Source organism: Canis lupus, chromosome 21, assembly GCF_003254725.2.
Source record: "Canis lupus dingo isolate Sandy chromosome 21, ASM325472v2, whole genome shotgun sequence".
In the NCBI taxonomy this organism is placed as follows: domain Eukaryota; kingdom Metazoa; phylum Chordata; class Mammalia; order Carnivora; family Canidae; genus Canis; species Canis lupus.
The window spans coordinates 41,423,291-41,442,435 of record NC_064263.1 but is presented as its reverse complement, the minus strand read 5'-3'; the positions used below and the strand labels follow the sequence as shown (position 1 = coordinate 41,442,435).

General features: G+C 38.8%; 1 protein-coding gene and 1 long non-coding RNA gene across 14 annotated transcripts in view; one reads left to right on the top strand and one right to left on the bottom strand.

Moving 5' to 3' along the window:
- TSG101 (tumor susceptibility 101) overlaps positions 1-11,404 on the top strand; it is a 42,266-nt gene extending 30,862 nt beyond the window's left edge. Inside the window, exons 8-10 of the mRNA XM_025459716.3 lie at positions 7,985-8,187; positions 9,635-9,874; positions 11,065-11,404. Coding sequence (XP_025315501.1) covers positions 7,985-8,187; positions 9,635-9,874; positions 11,065-11,154 — 533 coding nt within the window. The 3' untranslated portion in view covers positions 11,155-11,404. The remainder of the gene's footprint in view (positions 1-7,984; positions 8,188-9,634; positions 9,875-11,064) is intronic.
- Positions 1-19,145, bottom strand: part of LOC112667732 (uncharacterized) — a 44,510-nt gene that overhangs the window by 15,759 nt on the left and 9,606 nt on the right. For 3 of the 13 annotated variants that reach the window (XR_004807888.2, XR_003141275.3, XR_003141276.3), the window contains 4 exons: positions 14,927-15,030; positions 14,292-14,399; positions 13,561-13,684; positions 11,237-11,913 (listed from right to left, as the gene is read on the bottom strand). This is a non-coding gene — a long non-coding RNA (uncharacterized LOC112667732). Of the gene's footprint in view, positions 1-2,592; positions 9,934-11,236; positions 11,914-13,560; positions 13,685-14,291; positions 14,400-14,926; positions 15,031-19,145 lie in introns of those variants that run through there. The other 10 variants (XR_007404713.1, XR_007404716.1, XR_007404718.1 and 7 more) reach the window with 8 other exon arrangements.

The window sequence follows — 19,145 nt, the reverse complement described above, 5'->3', positions numbered from 1 at the left end:
GAATGATGAGGTGATTGGATATTGTAATCTGGATTAAGAAAGATTGGGGGTTATCAAGCCAGTGTTCGAGAATGTCACTATAGTGTGGTCCAGCGTGGTGCTCTCAACAGCGTGGAGCCACCTAATGAAACCTCCCCACGTTATGACTGTGTGTGTGAAGAAAGTCTGTGAACTAACTGGCTCCATTCTGAAGTTTATCAGAGGATATACTATCAGCCATACTTCCTTTGTGCCAGAATCTCCAGGTTTATTTCTTCTCAGTGAAGTCCTTTTATCAGAGAGTGGTTACAGAGGTCTTCACCCTGATTTACTTAGTGTTTTGAAACTTTGAGGAGAGAAATTAACAAAATGAAGTGCTTCTGCCCTTATACTTAACCTGGAATAGAATCTATTCTTTGGATACTTTGGATCTGTTGTTAAGATTCTTATCCTTGAGAGAAATCATGTAGCTAATGCACATCTTGAGAAAGAGTTCTTTGAATCAAATAATCATGAGAAGGGGTAGATGTGCCTTTGGGATATATATAATTAACTTTTTCTATATTCAAATGGAAACCCATTTCCACTTTCCAAATGGAAGGTTTTGCTTTATGTATATGAAGTAATGCTTCTCACTTATTTTAAAAGATATCAATAAAAAGAAGCCTCACATTTTTATGTACAACTCCTTTTTGTATTTCCAACACACAAAAAAAACACATAAATCTTGGGTATTGGACAATTTTTTTCCCTTGAAACACATGCTGTGTTCTTTTTTCATAGTTTCTTTTCAAGACTGGAAAAGTTTATCCTGCCATTTGTCCTATATCCCACTTGGATACTTTTGTTCCTAAGCCCAAGGTAACATTCATTAAGCTACTTTGCAAGGACTCAGTTCAGAATGTTTTGGTAGAGTTGTTAACTGCTAACGGCCAAGCTTTGGCCATCATGATGTTAGGTAGTCAGTCACGTGTGCTTTCTGATCAGCCCTGTCCACTTCAGTGTCCCCCTCCCCTGATATGTGTGCATGGGTTAGATCTCCGTCATGTTTCAAATCCCCAAGTAAACTAGCTCAGGGTTTTTCTTTTTAAAATCTGTCAGTACCATAAAGCCCTTGGGTATGTTTTAACTTACTGGCCTTACACAGGATTTCCTTTACATTGTTACACTGTCCTAGGACTTCGATTAATATTTTACAGAGAGATATGTTAGGGCCCAAATCAAATTTAACTTTTGACTCTTATTTTTAAAGCAAAACATACAAATATTTCACTTAATTTTAGCCACAGCTATTCAGAGTATCCTAACCAAACTTTATTTTTATAATGGATCTTACATTTACAAAACAAAATGAATTTCTACAAAACCTCAAAGCTGTAATTCCTGAGGACTGTTTCCATTGTTTAGACTCTGTTGAGAAGTCAATGTCACACTGAATTTGTTATATATGTTGTTAGTAATGAAGGAACAAATCCGTTCACATTGAAAAATCTGTTCACATTGAAAGGAACAAATCTGTTCACATTGAAAAAAAAAGTCTAACTAGTAATATGTATTGAAACTTAATACAAAGATCCTTTTTTGGGGGCAGCCCGGGTAGCTCAGCGGTTTAGCGCTGCCTTCAGCCCAGGATATGATCCTGGGGTCCCAGGATCGAGACCCACGTTGGGCTCCCTGCATGGAGCCTGCTTCTCCCTCTCTGCCTGTGTCTCTGCCTCTCTTTCTCTCTCTCTCTCTCATGAATAAATAAATTTTTTTAAAAAGATCCTTTTTTCTATTACTTGTAGAGCAAAACAAACTTTTATCTATAACTGTATAATTAATATAGTAATATAATAATTAAGCCATCTCACATACAAGATCCCTAAAAAAATGATGGATCTGAAAAAAAAAAAAAAATGATGGATCTGAGCATCAAGTAAGGTAGTAGGTGGTGTCTTCCCAACCACCACCACCACCCACTCTGCCCCAGTCAAATGCACAGAGGTGTAAAAGTTTGACAGTCCTTTGATCCTTGTCAGTGTGAAAGTTCTCTTTGGAGGCTTATTTCAGGACACTATGTCGATGATTGTAGTTGACTTATAGTTCTGAATCCTAGTCTTCAGACTTTTAAAATACATATGCTATGATTTGGGGTTTGTTATAGTGCTTATCCCCACTGGTATTTTTTTCTTGTCATTTTTTGGGAATATCCTAGCTGGGAGTTACCAAGCAAAATGCTTAGGGAAATATATCAATATTCAATTGATGATGCTCCTCCTATCACATTTACCCTGGCACCATAGATATATGAGTACCCTTTTGAGTTTAATATGATTAATGTAATTTTGTCTAGTAACTAAAAAGTGTGGCCTTAATCAGTGAGTCATTGTATGCTATGACACCCAACAGGACACCTCCATTCTTTACTAGAAAATTATGACTGGTAACCCCAGGAGTTAAAGCCAGTACCTACTATAGAATTTCTTTTGGAAATCTTCCTAAGTGCTGTATATCACAACCTCAGAGTTTAGTCATGTCATCTTAAGACTTTTTTCCTAAATCATAAATAAGGATCAGAAACAATAAGTTTGGTAGAATACTCTTAACAGACATTTCAGAAACTGGTTTTACCTGCATTAAAGTCTTTTTTTAAATGTTAGGAGCAGGGGCGCCTCAGGGGCTCAGTTGGTTAAGTGTCTGCCTTCAGCTCAAGTCATGATTCCAACGTCCTGGATCAAGTCTGTGTGAGGCTTCCTGTTGAGCAGGGGAGTCTGCTTCTCCCTCTGCCTGCCTTGCCCCCCACTCCATTCCACCTTGAGCTCTCTGTCAAATAAATAAGGTAAGGATTAAAATGTTAGGAGCAGGGATCCCTGGGTGGCGCAGCAGTTTGGCGCCTGCCTTTGGCCCAGGGCGCGATCCTGGAGACCCGGGATCGAATCCCACGTCAGGCTCCCGGTGCATGGAGCCTGCTTCTCCCTCTGCCTGTGTCTCTGCCTCTCTCTCTCTCTGTGTGTGTGTGTGTGTGTGTGTGTGTGTGTGACTATCATAAATAAATTTTTAAAAAAATGTTAGGAGCAGAAAATCTTGTAAATGCTGCAGCAGAATTATTTCTACATCTTCCATTTGTTGGTCTTTGTTTCTTTCTTTTTTTCTTTCAAAGATTTTATTTATTTATGAGACAGAGAGAGGCAGAGACATAGGCAGAGGGAGCCCGATGTGGGACTGGATCCTGGGACTCCAGGATCATGCCCTGAGCCAAAGGCAGACACTCAACCACTGAGCCACCCAGGCGTCCAATATTTATTTAATGAAGAGGAAAAAAACTTGGAAGAAAAATAAGCTTCCTATGGAGTAACATTCCTTCGAAAATAGAAGTTGGTAAACATGAGGTTTTCTTGACCGTTCTGTCTGATAGTGTTCTTCCCTCTCCGGCCATCCTGGATTAGTGAGTTTATGAGCATATAGAAACTGTCCTTCCAGAATCTGGCGCCCTCTCATGTGCTTCTGCCTGCTAGTCGCATCTCTCGTTTTTTATGATTGTGTAGCACCATGTCTAGTTTGTAGTAGTAACTACTTTGGTATCCTATCTTTCTTTTAAAGTTAGTTATTTGCTTGCTTGCTTGCTTGCTTGCTTGCTTGCGAGACAGAGCACAAGTGCCAACAGTGGGGAGGAACAGAGGGAGAGGGACAAGCAGACTCTACACTGAGTGCAGAGTCCGACATGGGGCTCGATCCCAGGACCCTGAGATCATGACCTGGCCGAAAACAAGAGTCAGATACCCAACCAACTGAGCTAGGCACCCCTGGTGTCCTATTTTAATGAGGTTCATACCTCAGTAGGTTCATACCTACTTACCTTACTTTTGAAAACTTGAATTTTCATGTAAACTAATGTACACCTTTCCTTGTGGTTTATGTTTATTTTCAAGAAGCATAAACCTGCTGATGGTTTTAAGTACCCTTTCTCTTACTGATAGTGGTTATAGAAACTTTCTTAAGCTTAAAGATTACTGCCCTGATAGTGTTTAAAAGATAAATTGAGGGATGCCTGGGTGGCTAAGTTAAGCATCTGCCTTCAACTCAGGTCATGATCTCAGGGTCCTGGGACAGAGCCCCCCATCAGGCTTCCTACTCAGTGGAGAGCCTGATTCTCCCTCTCCCTCTGCAGCTCCCCCCACTTGTGGTTGGTCACACTCTGTGTCAAATAAATAAATAAAATCTTTAAAACAAAAATCAAAGATAAATTGAGGTCCCCTGATTTCTTTGGAAGAAAAGTCCCATAGCCTACACAGAGAATGGTAGTAGTATTAGAAGCTTACATATTCATAGACTATATGAAAGCTATTTTTAAGCAGCTTATGGCTTTGCCAGTTTTGTACTTAATAGCATGAATCAGAATGCCTTTATTCACAGTTATTTGAATGTTCCTTCTACTTCAGAGATTGACCTATTTTTTGTGTGTTTTTATTATAAAAGGAAATATGGGCTTGATCTGGTTTCTGAGGGATAGTAACTTAATCTTTGGGATTGCTTAGGCTCCACAGTTTGATCTGTAGCACAGATACCAAACCAAAGACCATTATGTGGGTCTGAGCAAGTGATTCACTTTTGCTCGTTAGAGGAAAGTTCAGAAAGGTTAGTGTTTAGTCAGACGAAATAAAATCTAAGACAACTACCCTTATGATGATACTTTTATGTGAAATCTAAAAAGTAAATAAGCCAAGCAATACATAAGCAAGCCGAGCTCACAGATACGAGAACACAGAGAGGGGGTTGCTAGAAGACCGGGTTGGAGGATGAGAGAAATGGATAAACTGTTTTTGTTTTTAGTAAATTGAATGTTTTGAAAGGTTACTGTTCGGTTATCTTGTACTTTGGGATTATCCTGGATTCTCTAATATAAATGATCTTTTTGAGTTACGGGAAACTGATCAAGCACTGCAGGAAATAAAACTGATTGTCTTAAGTGTCTGCTTTTAAATCAGGTAGTCTGTACTAGTGCACTTTGAAGATATGAGCCTGAATTATTTGCTGAATTATCAGGTCTATTGGGTTATATATTGGTTTCCTTATAGTAGGAAACTTTTTAAATTTATTCTTTATTTTTTAAAGATTTTATTTATTTTTTCATGAGGGACACACACACACAGAGAGAGAGAGAGAGAGGCAGGCAGAGACACAGAGGAAGAAGCAGGCTCCATGCAGGGAGCCCGACATGGGACTCGATCCCGAGTCTCCAGGATCACACCCTGGGCTGAAGGTGGTGCTAAACCACTGAGCCACAGGGCTGCCCGGAAACGTTTTTTTAAATTACCTTTTAGTTCCTAAGACTTACGTTCAGTAATTGGATCCTACCTAACATTAAATGAGGTTTTGCTTAGGATTACTTCTCAAAATCTTTGTTACCTATTCATTGCTGCTAATCTGGAATTGTAGAAGGGCACTTCTGAAATCTGACTCTGCATGGGAAAAGGTCAGTGTGGGGATTTGAGGTATGGCGATTTGCCACAAACTCTTCTTAACCCTAGGCTTGTTATAGAGCGTATAAGGAAATTAAAATTTCTCTTATGACATCTGAGGGCAAAAAAATTATTTTGTTTGAAAAGTGATCAAGAAGAAGAGACTCTCCCACCAAATCTTTATTATTTGTGTAAACAATCCCTTAAACTGTCAAGGTTCATGGAATTTTGAATTTTAATAGGGTTTCTTTTTTGGCATTCATATTCCAGATCTTAATTAAAAATTCTCTTCTTTTTAGAAAGTGGGCGGGCTTAAAATGTTTAAATATACTACATAGTAAGGTCTGTGTGGCAGAGGAAAGGACAGGGTCTAATCTTGGCACTTCCACCCTCCTCAGGTGAACTGTGACCTTTATCAAAAGCTGCTGCCTCAGCTTGGATCCCATTTTGAGTGTTAATGGCTTTAGCTGGAGACTCATTTGGAAGGCCTTATTTGTTGCTGGATGGTAGTGTTTCCTTTAATGTATTTCATAAGAGAAACTATTAATTCCAGAATGTCAGTGTGTGTTTTTAAAAAGAAATTTGAAAACTTCACATCAGTGTAAGTTGATCCACTTTAAGGTAATAATTTTAACAAAACTTGGTGTGTGAAAAACCCAGATGGTTATAAAAATACACTTCATCCTTCATTACTTCAGAAAACTTCTACACAGATCAATGGAACACTTTAACTGCTGCGTATAAATAACCACACAACTCTACTGCCTTGAAGGGACGTGTGTTGGAAAGGGTGTCGAAAAGCAAAAAATAGCGTAAAATATTTAACACTGCAGACTTTAACACTCACTGCTTTCATTTACTCAAATAACTCCGCCTGAGCAGCTACCACAGTTCAGTGCTAAGCCCTCCAGGAGTCCAGTTCTTTACAGATAAGACTGTTCCTGTCCCAAAGGGACACCAAGTTTTTACCAAGAAATGGTACCGAAATTCTCTCTTCGACATGCTTTGGTTTGCCATTTTTGCCAGGGAGGAGAAAACCAATTTACAATTTTAGTTCCTCACACCAACCAAGAGGTTTAGGGAAAATGCTAATTCCATTTAAACCTGAAAAAAAATTGATTTAAAGCAACTTAATATGGGATGGAATAATAAACATTGTTTCTGTAACAACCTGCCCCTTCTGATACGCAAACCAAAGTTAAGTTTCCGACCTGTTCGGTGTTACAACAAAAACAAAAGCCCAATTCCTGGTTTGTAACATGGGTGGTGGCCCAGACCATGTTGAGGTAAGTACGTGCCTCCTTTTCCAGTGATCTGGTTGCCCTTCTCATCTTGACATTCCAGTGTCAGGCAGGAAGCTTTTGGCAGATCCTTGTCTTTTTTGTACTCTGGGGTATTTTTTAAAGTTCAAAGTGTGTTTTTAAACTGATAAATATTAAGAACTATTAGTAGGAATTAATTAGGGTTAATAAAGGAAAGATCATTAATGAAGATTAGCCTTAACCTTATTTAATGGTAGAGAGAAGATGGGATCTGATATTTAAGAACATTAAACTGTTTTTGTTAGAATGATTTAAGAGTTTGTTAAAGAAAGAGGTAGATCTGGCTGTGGAAAAAAAAAGCAGGGTCATCTAGTAGGTAGTTAGCACACCCAGGGCATTTACAGGCTTTCGTATTAGTAAGTTTTTGCCTTTCCTAGGTTGTGATTAGTATAATTTAATTGTTGTAGCAAACGTATACCATAATTTTGGGGATGAGGTTGGCGTGTGGTGATAAGGCAGCAAGTACAAGTTTACAGTAGCAACACAACATCCCATAGAAAAGCAAGAATCACAGACGGATCGCAGCAGTGTTTCTTAACCTATCTTTCTCCTCCTCAGAAGCCTTTTAGACATTCTTTTCTTAATCAGCCCATTATTTGATCTGAAATATGCAAGGAAATTTTGTAGGACACTGAAGAAGGGATGTTTTAAAGAGAATAGTAAGAAATCTGAGAATAAACAAGTTCATCAGCTATTGAATTTTCTATACATCACTCTCTCTGGCTCATCTGTTCTTTACTTTGGGTAAAGAGTAAAGGAGTAAGTCATGTAGAAGGGAAGAAGCCTTATTAACCTTACAGCATGGAAACTGCCCGTTCTCAGTCCTCTTACTGGCCTCTGCAGTAGATTCCTGTCTCCTTCAGCTTAGCAGTGAAACTAGACCATGCATTTGGCCTGAATCAAATGTTTTTCTTTGGTATAAATTTGTCCCATTTGTTGAAGATCGAGTAATAACAGTAGGGACACAGCTCCGGCCTCGTTGAGAAAAAAGCTGATTATTTCACCTATCAGTACAGAAGGCAAGTAAATATGGATTAATAATAGTAATTCCTTTCAGGGAAAGTATTTCTCAACTCTGATTTTAATGTTATTTTTGATGAAATTATAAGATTGACTATAAAATTTTTTTCCTCCCACTTTGAAAGTGTCAACTCACTTTGTCCTGTTTTCGGAAGGTTCCTGTGAAAGGAATAGGAAGTGCATGGGAAATTAAGCCAGTAGCCTCTGCCTTTTTCCTTGCAGGCCCCAGTAGGGATGGCACCATCAGCGAGGACACCATCCGAGCCTCTCTCATCTCAGCAGTCAGTGACAAGCTGAGATGGCGGATGAAGGAGGAAATGGATCGTGCCCAGGCAGAGCTCAATGCCTTGAAACGAACAGAGGAAGACCTGAAAAAAGGTCATCAGAAACTGGAAGAAATGGTTACCCGTTTAGATCAAGAAGTGGTAAGTAACTCATTGATCAGTTGCAATTTTTAGATATCTACACCTTGGTTACCCTGGAAGTTGTGGGTCTAGTAAGAGAAAATTCTGCATGTCTTTAAGCATTTGAATTTAGCTTCTCTATAGCTTTGTTAGAAACGGAGCCTGTGTTTGCAGTTTGGTGTTTGGGAGCTGGAGGGGAATTAGACCAGTTCTTGGACCAGCTTCATCCTGCGGGACAAGGTTTGAAACCAAGGACGATTGTTTCAATGCTTGATGTAACCAGGAAATAAGAATCTGAGAGAATTCTAAGCCATGATGAAGATCTTCAGACCACGGGTTCACACTTAAAGGTCAGGGAGCCCTTGTACTCAGTCATCCGTAGTGTATGCAGCCTTTAGCTCGTAAACTTCCTCACATTTTTATCAGACTGTTGTGCCCATGTGACTTAATGATGAAGCACTAGCATAATTTAAATGCCAGTTTCACTCACCACTTTTCATTCCCATGCAGAAGTTATTCCAACAAATGTGTCTGAGGACTCTGGGGACAGTGGTTTGTGTGTGCCCATTAGTCTCACAGAATGGTTCTAGTATGTAAAGTCAACTTCACAGTAGTAGCCAGCGATTTTTAAAAATTCAGGAAATTGACAGCAGTACAATTCTGAGCCCACAAGCACCACCTACAATATCTTGTAACTAAAGTTCAGGTGTTTGGGGTTCTATCGATTAATCTTCTGTATAGACAGAGGAAAGTTCCTTCTCTGTAGCAGCTGCCAATTTGTTTGGAAAAAAAGACCTCTTTTATGATTTTCATATAAGGAACCTCCTGCTAGAAGGTATCTTGTCTGGTGGCTTAGTTTGTAACATCATTTGTCACTAATAAGTAACAAGCTTATCACTGTCACTGGAAGTGCTCAGCTCAGGGTATTTTCAACATTGTTCTGGGACGCCTGGGTGGCTCAACAGTTGAGCATCTGTCTTTTGCTCAGGGCTTGATCCCAGAGTCACTGGATCAAGACCCACAGGGAGCCTGCTTCTCCTTCTGCCTATGTCTCTATCTCTCTCTCTGTCTCTCATGAATAAATAAATAACATCTTAAAAAAAAATTTATTCTGGGCAGCCCGGGTGGCTCAGCGGTTTAGCACTGCCTACAGTCCGGGGCATGGTCCTGGAGACCCGGCTCCCTGCATGGAGCCTGCTTCTCTGCCTCTCTCTCTCTCTCTCTCTCTCGATTAAATAAATAAAACCTTTTAAAAAAAATTTATTCTGTTCTCAGCATGTTACATCACCCCTCGTCCCCTTTGGCCAGTATATTATTTGAAACATTAATCTCAACCATGAGTTGTTTTAAGTATTGCCTTTTTATTTCACAGGTCTGTTTTGGTAAAGTTGAGTTGTAGATTTTTGACCAGCAGATAATTATGTACAGTAAGTATAAAGTCCTCATGCTTGGACTGTTTTGTTTTCAGGCTGAGGTCGATAAAAACATAGAACTTTTGAGAAAGAAGGATGAAGAACTCAGTTCTGCTCTGGAGAAAATGGAAAATCAGTCTGAAAACAATGATATTGATGAAGTTATCATTCCCACAGCCCCACTATACAAACAGATCCTAAATCTGTATGCAGAGGAAAATGCTATTGAAGACACTATCTTTTACCTGGGAGAAGCCTTGAGGCGGGGAGTAATAGATCTGGATGTCTTCCTGAAGGTATGTCTTCTTCAATCTGCTTTCCAGGATCTCAGAACTCAAGTTTTAGAGGCACTGACCTTGAAAGCCACAAACCAAGTGGGTTTTCCTTGTAGGGGAAGTTAAAACTCCTTGTGTTCCCAAAGTGAGGGAGTGAGATCTGTGGCTGCAGCTCCCACCCCCCCAGGCAGCATGAAGCTGCATGTAATTCTTCCTACTACTGTGCCAGAGGGGGGCGGTTAGGAGATACAGTCAGATTGCTGTTGGTTCTTTCAGGTCATACACCATCTAAATTAAGATCACTGACTGACCCACCCATTTGGGATTCTGTTTTGTTTTTTTCTTCTTAATTTTCTTAGAATTGCATGATTTTAGACCCATCTTCCTAGATCAAACAGCCCCGCAAAGTATTGGGCTGCCCTGCTCGTACCAGAGAGTAGTTCCTTCTTGTTTCCGGCTTAATGCTATTATACATACGTGAAGATGTAATGAGCTAGTTTGGGGTACCATTCTCTATTGGGTCATGAAAAGCATGGTTTTAGGAATAGTAGTGGCCACCCTTTGGATATTTGATCCAGCTGCTGCTGGTGCTTCAGTAAACATGCAAGGCTGGTCAGGTCACTTAACTGATCTTGTCTTTCTCACTCTGATTAAGTGGCCAAATCAGTCTTGGACCTGATGCAAGCACACGAATGTCAGGGTATAAGTCAGAGAGCCAAGACTCCCTTTCTGTGTCCCCTCTTTGGGTTCCATAGCTTAGGGAAAGGTGCACCCAGAGAGCCAGAGATATATGCTGTTGCTAGGCAATGGCCAAAAGCTGGTTTATGCTGCTCATTCCCCTGCTTTTTGACAACTGGGGATAGTTGTAGTTATCATAGTTTTATGTAACTTTCATCAGGATCACAGTTCAAGTTTCCCTGGTATCTTGGTATATCTCAGGATATAGTTCAAACTCCCAAGCCAGATCCTGTAATGTGATGCTTTCCCTGTAATGTGATCCTTCATAGGGTCTTAGAAGGGAACTTTCCTTAACACAACCTGCCAGCATCAATCAAGTGAGTTTAAAAAGCCAACCAAAAGAAGTATTGGTTCCAAAGGAAGGTTGATAGGAGTTTAGGATTCTTAGATCCCATCTAGGTTACAAACTGTCTGATACTTCGTGCCTGAGTCAAATCCATTCTAAACTGTTGAAACTTTTTCCCCCCTCCCAGCATGTGCGTCTTCTGTCCCGTAAACAGTTCCAGCTGAGGGCACTAATGCAAAAAGCAAGAAAGACTGCCGGTCTCAGTGACCTCTACTGACTTCTCTGATATCAGCTGGAGATTGAGCTCTTCTTAAAGCATTCTTTTCTTCTCTCTCTTTCTCTTATCAGTAGGTGCCCAGAATAAGTTATTGCAGTTTATCATTCAAGTGTAAAATATTTTGAATCAATAATATATTTTCTGTTTTCTTTTGGTAAAGACTGGCTTTTATTAATGCACTTTCTATCCTCTGTAAACTTTTTGTGCTGAATGTTGGGACTGACTATGCTAAATAAAATTTGTTGCATAATTTTTCTCTTTATTGAACGTTTTTAGGAAAAATTAAAGTCTTACTAATAAGCTCGATTTTTGATTTATCAAACAGCATAATATCCATCAAGTTAAAATTTAGCATTATTTATTCTGTAACATATAAAGTAAACTCTGTTTAATATGGGATATACCAGATAAGACATCTAACTTTTTGAGGAATTTGAGTGACTTTTTCTGTGAAAGGTCCTAGGTGGTACCCTCCTACCAGTCCTTGCCTAGATTTGTTACCTTTCTAGGCTTGACTGAAGCAGAACCAGCCATCTTTCTACATGGGCCCCTTGTTTTCATCAAGAAGAAAGGAAGAGGGTGGCAAGTGGTAAGCTATACACCTGAGAATTTGTTACGTAGGAAGCTAAAAGTGCCTACATGCTTTTATTGTCACTTGAAGTCCGTCTTCCTGGTGAGTGAGTGAGTTTGTAGCCAAGTTTGTAACCACCAGTGAGCTGTGGTTCATGCAGATCTCATCTAGGTAGAATAGAATTTTCTCTGTCAAAATGAGGTAGAAAATTCATGAGGTTACAAAGAAAGGTACAATTTAAGATGTTTCAAAATACTTAGGAAGCCAGGCAGCCTACTCTAATACTTCTTTCCAGAAAAGAATGCCCACCTTGGTCCCAGTCATCACTGAAGGGTTTATACAGTTTAGATCTTTTATAAAAATTACCAGAATAGGGGTGCCTGGCTGGCTAAGTCAGTGGAACATGTGACTCTTGATCCGGGGGTTGTGACTTCACATTCCATAGTGGGCGTATTGATTACTTAAAAAAACAAAATCTTAAAAAAATTATCAAAATAAAAGCAAGGCCAAATCAAGGTTTAATTTAGTATTAGGATTGGAACTACCATTTAGTTATTTTTGTGTATGCATGCATTTTGACCTTGTAGAGAAAGTTACAGGTTTTTTATAGTGTATGAATGAATAGGTATCAACCAGCCAGAACAAAAGAATCAGAAACTCTACAAACACATTTTACACATATCATTCTTTGAACACATCATTCTTTATAAAGAATATATACACACACACACACACACAAAAACAGGCAAGAGCTAGTCACATAGGAATTGTAAAAATGTAAAATGTAAAAATTATAAAAATGAAGTATCATCCAACATCTGGATGCTCAAACAGGAATTTAAGTTGGTTCAAAATTTTGACGTATCTAATCCTATAACTACTATCTCTCCTTCCTTAACTTCAAAATGGAAGCTTTAAGCAACTTTAAAACTTGGCTCCTTCAGAATTTCCCAAAGAGTTTCTGTACTCTTTTTCAAAGGAGCCTCCTCTTTGCGGGGGTCAGCTTTATTACCGTTACAAGATCTTTAAAACCCTTCTCTCCCAGGACATAAGAAACACTAAGGAATACTTCTTTTATTCCACTGAGGCCCTGCAAGTAAAGGTTTAATAATTCTTCCTTTTCTTTCTTCTAACAAAGGTCTACAACATGAAAAACAACAGTTGCTGGGTAAATGAGTATTTAACAGCTTTATGGCAGAAAAACAGACCAAGAGGACAGAGAACAATTTAAAACAGATGGTTAGACATATTTTATTTTTCAAATTCACCAGCCCTCTTTCCACATGGGCCCCAAGCTCTGGCCATTTTTGCTGAGAACCACTCTCCTTTTCCTTTCTCCTTACCCTCCAATCATTTCCTATCAGGGAATCACTTCAAAATTTCAGTTACTTTATTCCCAATGATATGAGTCCATTTGGCTTTAACCTGTCACATTCAGAGTTTTACGTCAGGCCTCAACTTCCCCTTCTCCAGGAGACTTGGAGTACTTTTGTAACTAGCGATTCTTTCTTAGGTCTCTCCATTGGACATAATTGGAACTCTTAGGGAACAACTCAAAATGGAGCAAGATCTACCCTCAATGGTTCCCAATATTATCAGATATTTGTAGAGTTAAACTTTTATGTAATTGAATGAAATAAATACCAGGACAAAGGTCTACAAAGATAAGCCCCTCTACCACCACCACCACCCCTTTCTCTATTTTAGCAGCAACAAAGAATAGGTTTTAGGAAAAGACACAAGATCAACCTCAAAAAGTAATTGTTCCTCACAAATGTTCTTTTATCCCTATTTTATGTTAATGTTAAATGGTTTTTCAAACATAAACATCCTACCTTACTTACAGTAGAAACTGGATGTACTCTCCTAAGGTTCTTCAAAATACTTTCCATTAAATCAGCTACAGATAGGGTTACATGCCAAGAAGTATATCCTTTCTTTTTAATCATCTCTTAGCCACTGTGGAGTTAGAAGAAATCATGAACATAAGAAGTTAACTTTATTTGTTTATTTTTAAATTTTTCTTTATTTATTCATGAGAAGACACACACACAAAGAGAGAGAGAGAGAGAGAGGCAGAGACACAGGCTCCATGCAGGGAGCACGACGTGGGACTCGATCCCAGGTCTCCAGGATCACGCCCTGGGCTGAAGGCGGCGCTAAACTGCTGAGCCACCGGGCTGCTCAGAAGTTAACTTCAGAAGAAATAATTGTCATTGAACATCCATTTTGTGACAACCTATCTTGACAGTGCCACAAAACTGAAATGTTTCCATGAATTTCCCCTAGAAATTTTTTCTTTCCCCTAGAAATTTCTTACAGCAGTTGGTTATTTAAGGTAAACAGTCCTGAGGATAAGTACAGAGTTACAGAAATTAATATGAAATCAATTTTACAACTATATAACAATTTGAAAAAATATATTGTCAACAAGAGAGTACCTACAGTGTTTAGGGGCAGGCTTAGTAGTGAGTGAGATGGACTCAGTCCCTGACTGCTTGAGAATTTATAACCTGGTGAATATGATCACACAAAAATAAAAGAAAATGCAAAACTGACATATTACCTGGCAACTACTTTGTGGACATTTCCCACTGCTCAGGATCTTTATCAGTTCCAAATATAAATTCAGGTCCTTCGGAGAGACCCCAGCAAACTTCATTCCACATTGGAACTGAGAAAAAGACACCAAAAATTCTTTTTATTACATGGTATTATATGACAGGGCATTTTTTTAAGTATTAGCAAAGCTGTTATAATTGCCCTAAGTGGTTTTCAAATAGGAAGGTTCAACAGAACTATCAGATTCAGATGTCTTAAGTGTTGCCCCAAATCCACTAAACTAAAATCTCTCTGGAGATAGGGCCTATCATCTTGGCAGAGATTCTCCAAACACGAAAGTGACAGTTTTATTTTATTTTTTTTGTAAAGATTTTATTTATTCATAGAGACACACACAGAGAGAGAGGCAGAGACACAGGCAGAGAAGAAGCAGGCTCCATGTAGGGAGCCCGATGTGGGACTCGATCCCAGGTCTCCAGGATCACGCCCCAGGCTGCAGGCGGCACTAAACCGCTGCGCCACTGGGGCTGCCCAAAAGTGACAGTTTTAAACTTGGAACTACAGATAAGTTTTGACCTTTATATGAATGGATTTCAAGGGTTCTTAGAAAAAACAAAGGAAAAAAAGGACTACTCTCACCATAGCACGCCTCTTCCCTGTAATCTTCTCCAGCTAATATGAAGAACTTGTGGGGTGCCTGGGTGGCATAATCAGTTGAGTGTCCTATAACACTGTTAACTACACTGGAATTAAAACAAAAACTAAAGATATAAATAAGTTTAAGGCTAAAGGATGGAAATTTATACACCATACAAATGTTAACCATTAAATGTTAATGTAGTTCTATTAGTATCAGACAAATTTTTTAAGTTACTAGAAACAAAGGGATATTTTAAAATAATAAAGAGTAATTCATCAGTAAGTTATAACCATTATAAACATAGGCCCTTAAGATACATCAAGCAAAACTAAGGTAAAAGTAAACAACTCAATAATAAAAATCGAAAGTTTCAACACCCCACTCTTGATTATGGATAGAACTATTCAGGTAATCACCAAAGAGCCAGAAGACCTGAACAGCCAAATACTACCAACCAATTAGAACTAAGTGACACAGAACCCCCAACAACAGCAGAATATATATGCTCAAGGGCACATGCAATCTTTTCCATGCCAGGCCACAAAATAAATCTTAACAAATCTCAGAGAGTTGAAATACAAAGTATATTCTCATGCCAGAATAGAAATCTGAAAAAAAAAAACCATAAATATGAAAAATACACAAATATTTGACAAACAACACACTCCCCTAAGTAATGAGTGAGTGGTTCAAAACAAAATCTTAAGAGATTCTTCCTCCCATTGCCAAGTTATACAGAGGCAGAGGCTCAGGTGCCATGTAAGTTTTGCCTCCACTCATAACCTACTGCCAAGGCCTAGGAAGGCACTGCTGCTGTTAGTGGATGTTAATACGGCTTCATAAGATGCTGAAGGCTGCCCTCATCTACAATGGCCTAGCATGTAGAAATAATCAAGATGCCAAAGCCTTAGAGAAGTACCAAGCCCATCACCTTTGTGTGTTCCATCCAAATATGAGTGTGTGTGTGTGTGTATACACACAAACTTTGGTGACTCTCTTTTGTGCTGAACACCAAATTAACCTAATTAGTCTGTAAAAGTGATAGAGGGAAAACCCTATAAAGTTGCTGTTCTGTGGTAGTTAAGGACTATGCCATAGAATCTCGGGCCAAGCATGTCCTCAAGGAGTACTTCAAATGCAAGAAAAATTTAAAAACTTAGCTCTTATTCCTCAAAAGAGGGGGAAAATATTGAGAAATATAAAAATACTTGAGACAAGTAAAACAAAAACACAGTATACCAAAATTTATGGGATGCAGCTTCTCAGAGCCTAAAAGGAAACCAATACCTGTAAATGCCCATTACCAAACAAGATTCCAAATCAATAACCTAACCTTCCATCTTAAAAAATAAGAAAAAGAAGAGCACACTAAACCCAAAGGAAAGAGAGGAAAAGATAATGAAGATTAGGATGGAAATAAAAATGAAGCAAAATACAAAGTCAATAGAGAAAAAAAAAACTGACATCGAAAGGGAGTTCTTTGAAAAAATTAACAAAATTAAAAAGCTTAGGCTGGCCAAGCTAGACCAAGAAAAAGGAGAGAGGAATCAAATTACCAAAATCAGGAATGAAAGAGGGGATTATTACTATTGACCTCAGAGAAATAAGATTATATGGAAATACTATGAACAACTAGAAGCCAACAAATTAGATAATTTACATTAAATGGGTAAATTCCTAGAAAGACACAAACTATGAAACTAACAGAAATAGAAAATCTGAATAGATCTACAACAGAGATTAAATCAGTAACTGGGAAATCTTCCAAAAGCAAAGCCTGAGCCCAAGTGCCTTCACTAGGGAATTCTAAACATTCAAACAATACCAGTCCTTCACAGACTCTTCCAGAAAATGGAAGAAGGGATACTTCACTACTCATTCTATGAAGACAGTATTACCAAAAGGTAAACAAAGACCCCCCTGGAAAACGTTTTTCCTCAAGAATATAAATGGGAACGTCCTCAACAAAATGTTAGCAAACCAAGTCAAACAGCATTAAAATGGATTATAAATAATGACTAAGGGAGATTTATCCCAGAATTGCCTTAACATCCAAAAGCCAATTGGCATGATACATTAATAAAGTACAAAGAAAAAAAAAGTCTCGAGACAAAAAGCATTTGACAGGGCATCTGGATGGCTCTCAGTCTGTCTTTGGCAGGGTCCTGAGATTGAGCCCTGAGTCAGGCTCCCTGCTCAGTGGGGAGCTTGCTTCTCCCTCTTCCCCTGCCCACCCCCTGCTCACTCTGTCAAATAAATAAAATCTTTTTTTTAATGGCACTTGACAAAATCTCCCTCTCTGAAACCTTTTAAAAAAGCATTTGACAAAATCCACTATTCATGGTAGAAATCCTCAACAAACCAGGAATAGAAGGGAATATCCCTAATAAAGAGTATCTATGAAAAACATTCAACTTACATTATCCTTAAATTGGAAACTAAGATAAGGATGCCCACTCTCACCACTTTTATGAAATACTGTATCGGAGGTCCTAGCCAAGGCAATTATGCAAGAAAGAAAAGCTATTCAGATTAGAAAGGTAAAATAAGACTATTATTCACAGACAATGATTTTGTATATAGAAAATTCTAAGAATCGGGATCCCTGGGTGGCGCAGCGGTTTGGCCTAGGGCACGATCCTGGAGACCCGGGATCGAGTCCCACGTCGGGCTCCTGGTGCATGGAGCCTGCTTCTCCCTCTGCCTATGTCTCTGCCTCTCTCTCTCTCTCTCTGTGTGACTATCATAAATTAAAAAAAAAAAAAAATTCTAAGATTCTACTACCTAAAATCTAATCTAAAAATCAAAAAAAGGGATCCCTGGGTGGCGCAGCGGTTTGGCGCCTGCCTTTGGCCCAGGGCACGATCCTGGAGACCCGGGATCGAATCCCACGTCGGGCTCCCTGCATGGAGCCTGCTTCTCCCTCTGCCTGTGTCTCTGCCTCTCTGTCTCTCTCTCTCTGTGTGACTATCATGAATAAATAAATAAAATCTTAAAAAAATAAAAATAAAAATAAAAAATCAAAATCAAAAAAAGTGGAAGATTTGTAGGCCGAAAACTATAAAATATTGCTGAAAAGTAATTAGAGAAGTCCTAAATAAATAAATGGGAAGACAGCCTATGGACATCAATCAGAAGATTTACTATTATCAAGGTAGAAATACTACCAAAACTAGTCTACAAATTCAATGTACTCAAAAAAAAAAAAAAAAACAAAACAAAAAAACAAATTCAATGTACTCTTTATCAAAATCTCTGCAGGCTTTTTTGCAGAAATTGACAAGCTGGTTCTAAAATTCATGTGGAAATGCAAAGGCCTCAGAAGAGCCAAAACAATCTTGAACAAAGTTGGAGGAGTAACACTTTCTGATTTCAAAACTTACCACAAAGCCAAAGTCGCTCCATAGTATTTGACACATCTAAATACTATGGAGTGACCCTTCATAATATGTTATTTTAACTAAAGAAGAGGATGGCTGGCTCAGTTGGAGAAGCATGCAACTCTTGATCTTGAGGTTGTAAGTTTGAGCCCCACATTAGATGTGGGGAATACTTAAATAAAATTTATTTTTAAAAAAAGAGGATGGAGAAAAGTGTACATAGAAACAAAAATGTTGGGATCCCTGGGTGGCGCAGCGGTTTAGCGCCTGCCTTTGGCCCAGGGCGCGATCCTGGAGACCCAGGATCAAATCCCACGTCAGGCTCCCGGTGCATGGAGCCTGCTTCTCCCTCTGCCTGTGTCTCTGCCTCTCTCTCTCTCACTGTGTGCCTATCATAAATAAATAAAAATTAAAAAAAAAAAAAACAAAAATGTTTTATAAACAATAAAAATTTTAATAGCTACTTATTTAAAATGTAGGGTAAAGGGAAAAGAAGACAGATACTTCTCGTAGCCATGTAAATATTTAATAAAATTATCAAACAAAATTTATTTTAAAGATTTTTATTTATTTATTCATAAGAGACACAGAGAGAGAGGCAGAGACACAGAAAGAGAAGCCGGCTCCACGCAGGGAGCCTGATGTGGGATTCGATCCTGGGACTCCAGGATCACACCCCAGGCCGAAGGGAGGCATTCAACTGCTGGGCCACCCAGGCATCCCATTTTTTTTTTTTAAAGATCAAACAAAATTTAAATAACAGTTCCTCAATATCAAAAATTAGATGCATAAATGTAATCACATACTCAGTTTTGTCCTACCTGCAGACAAAATCTAT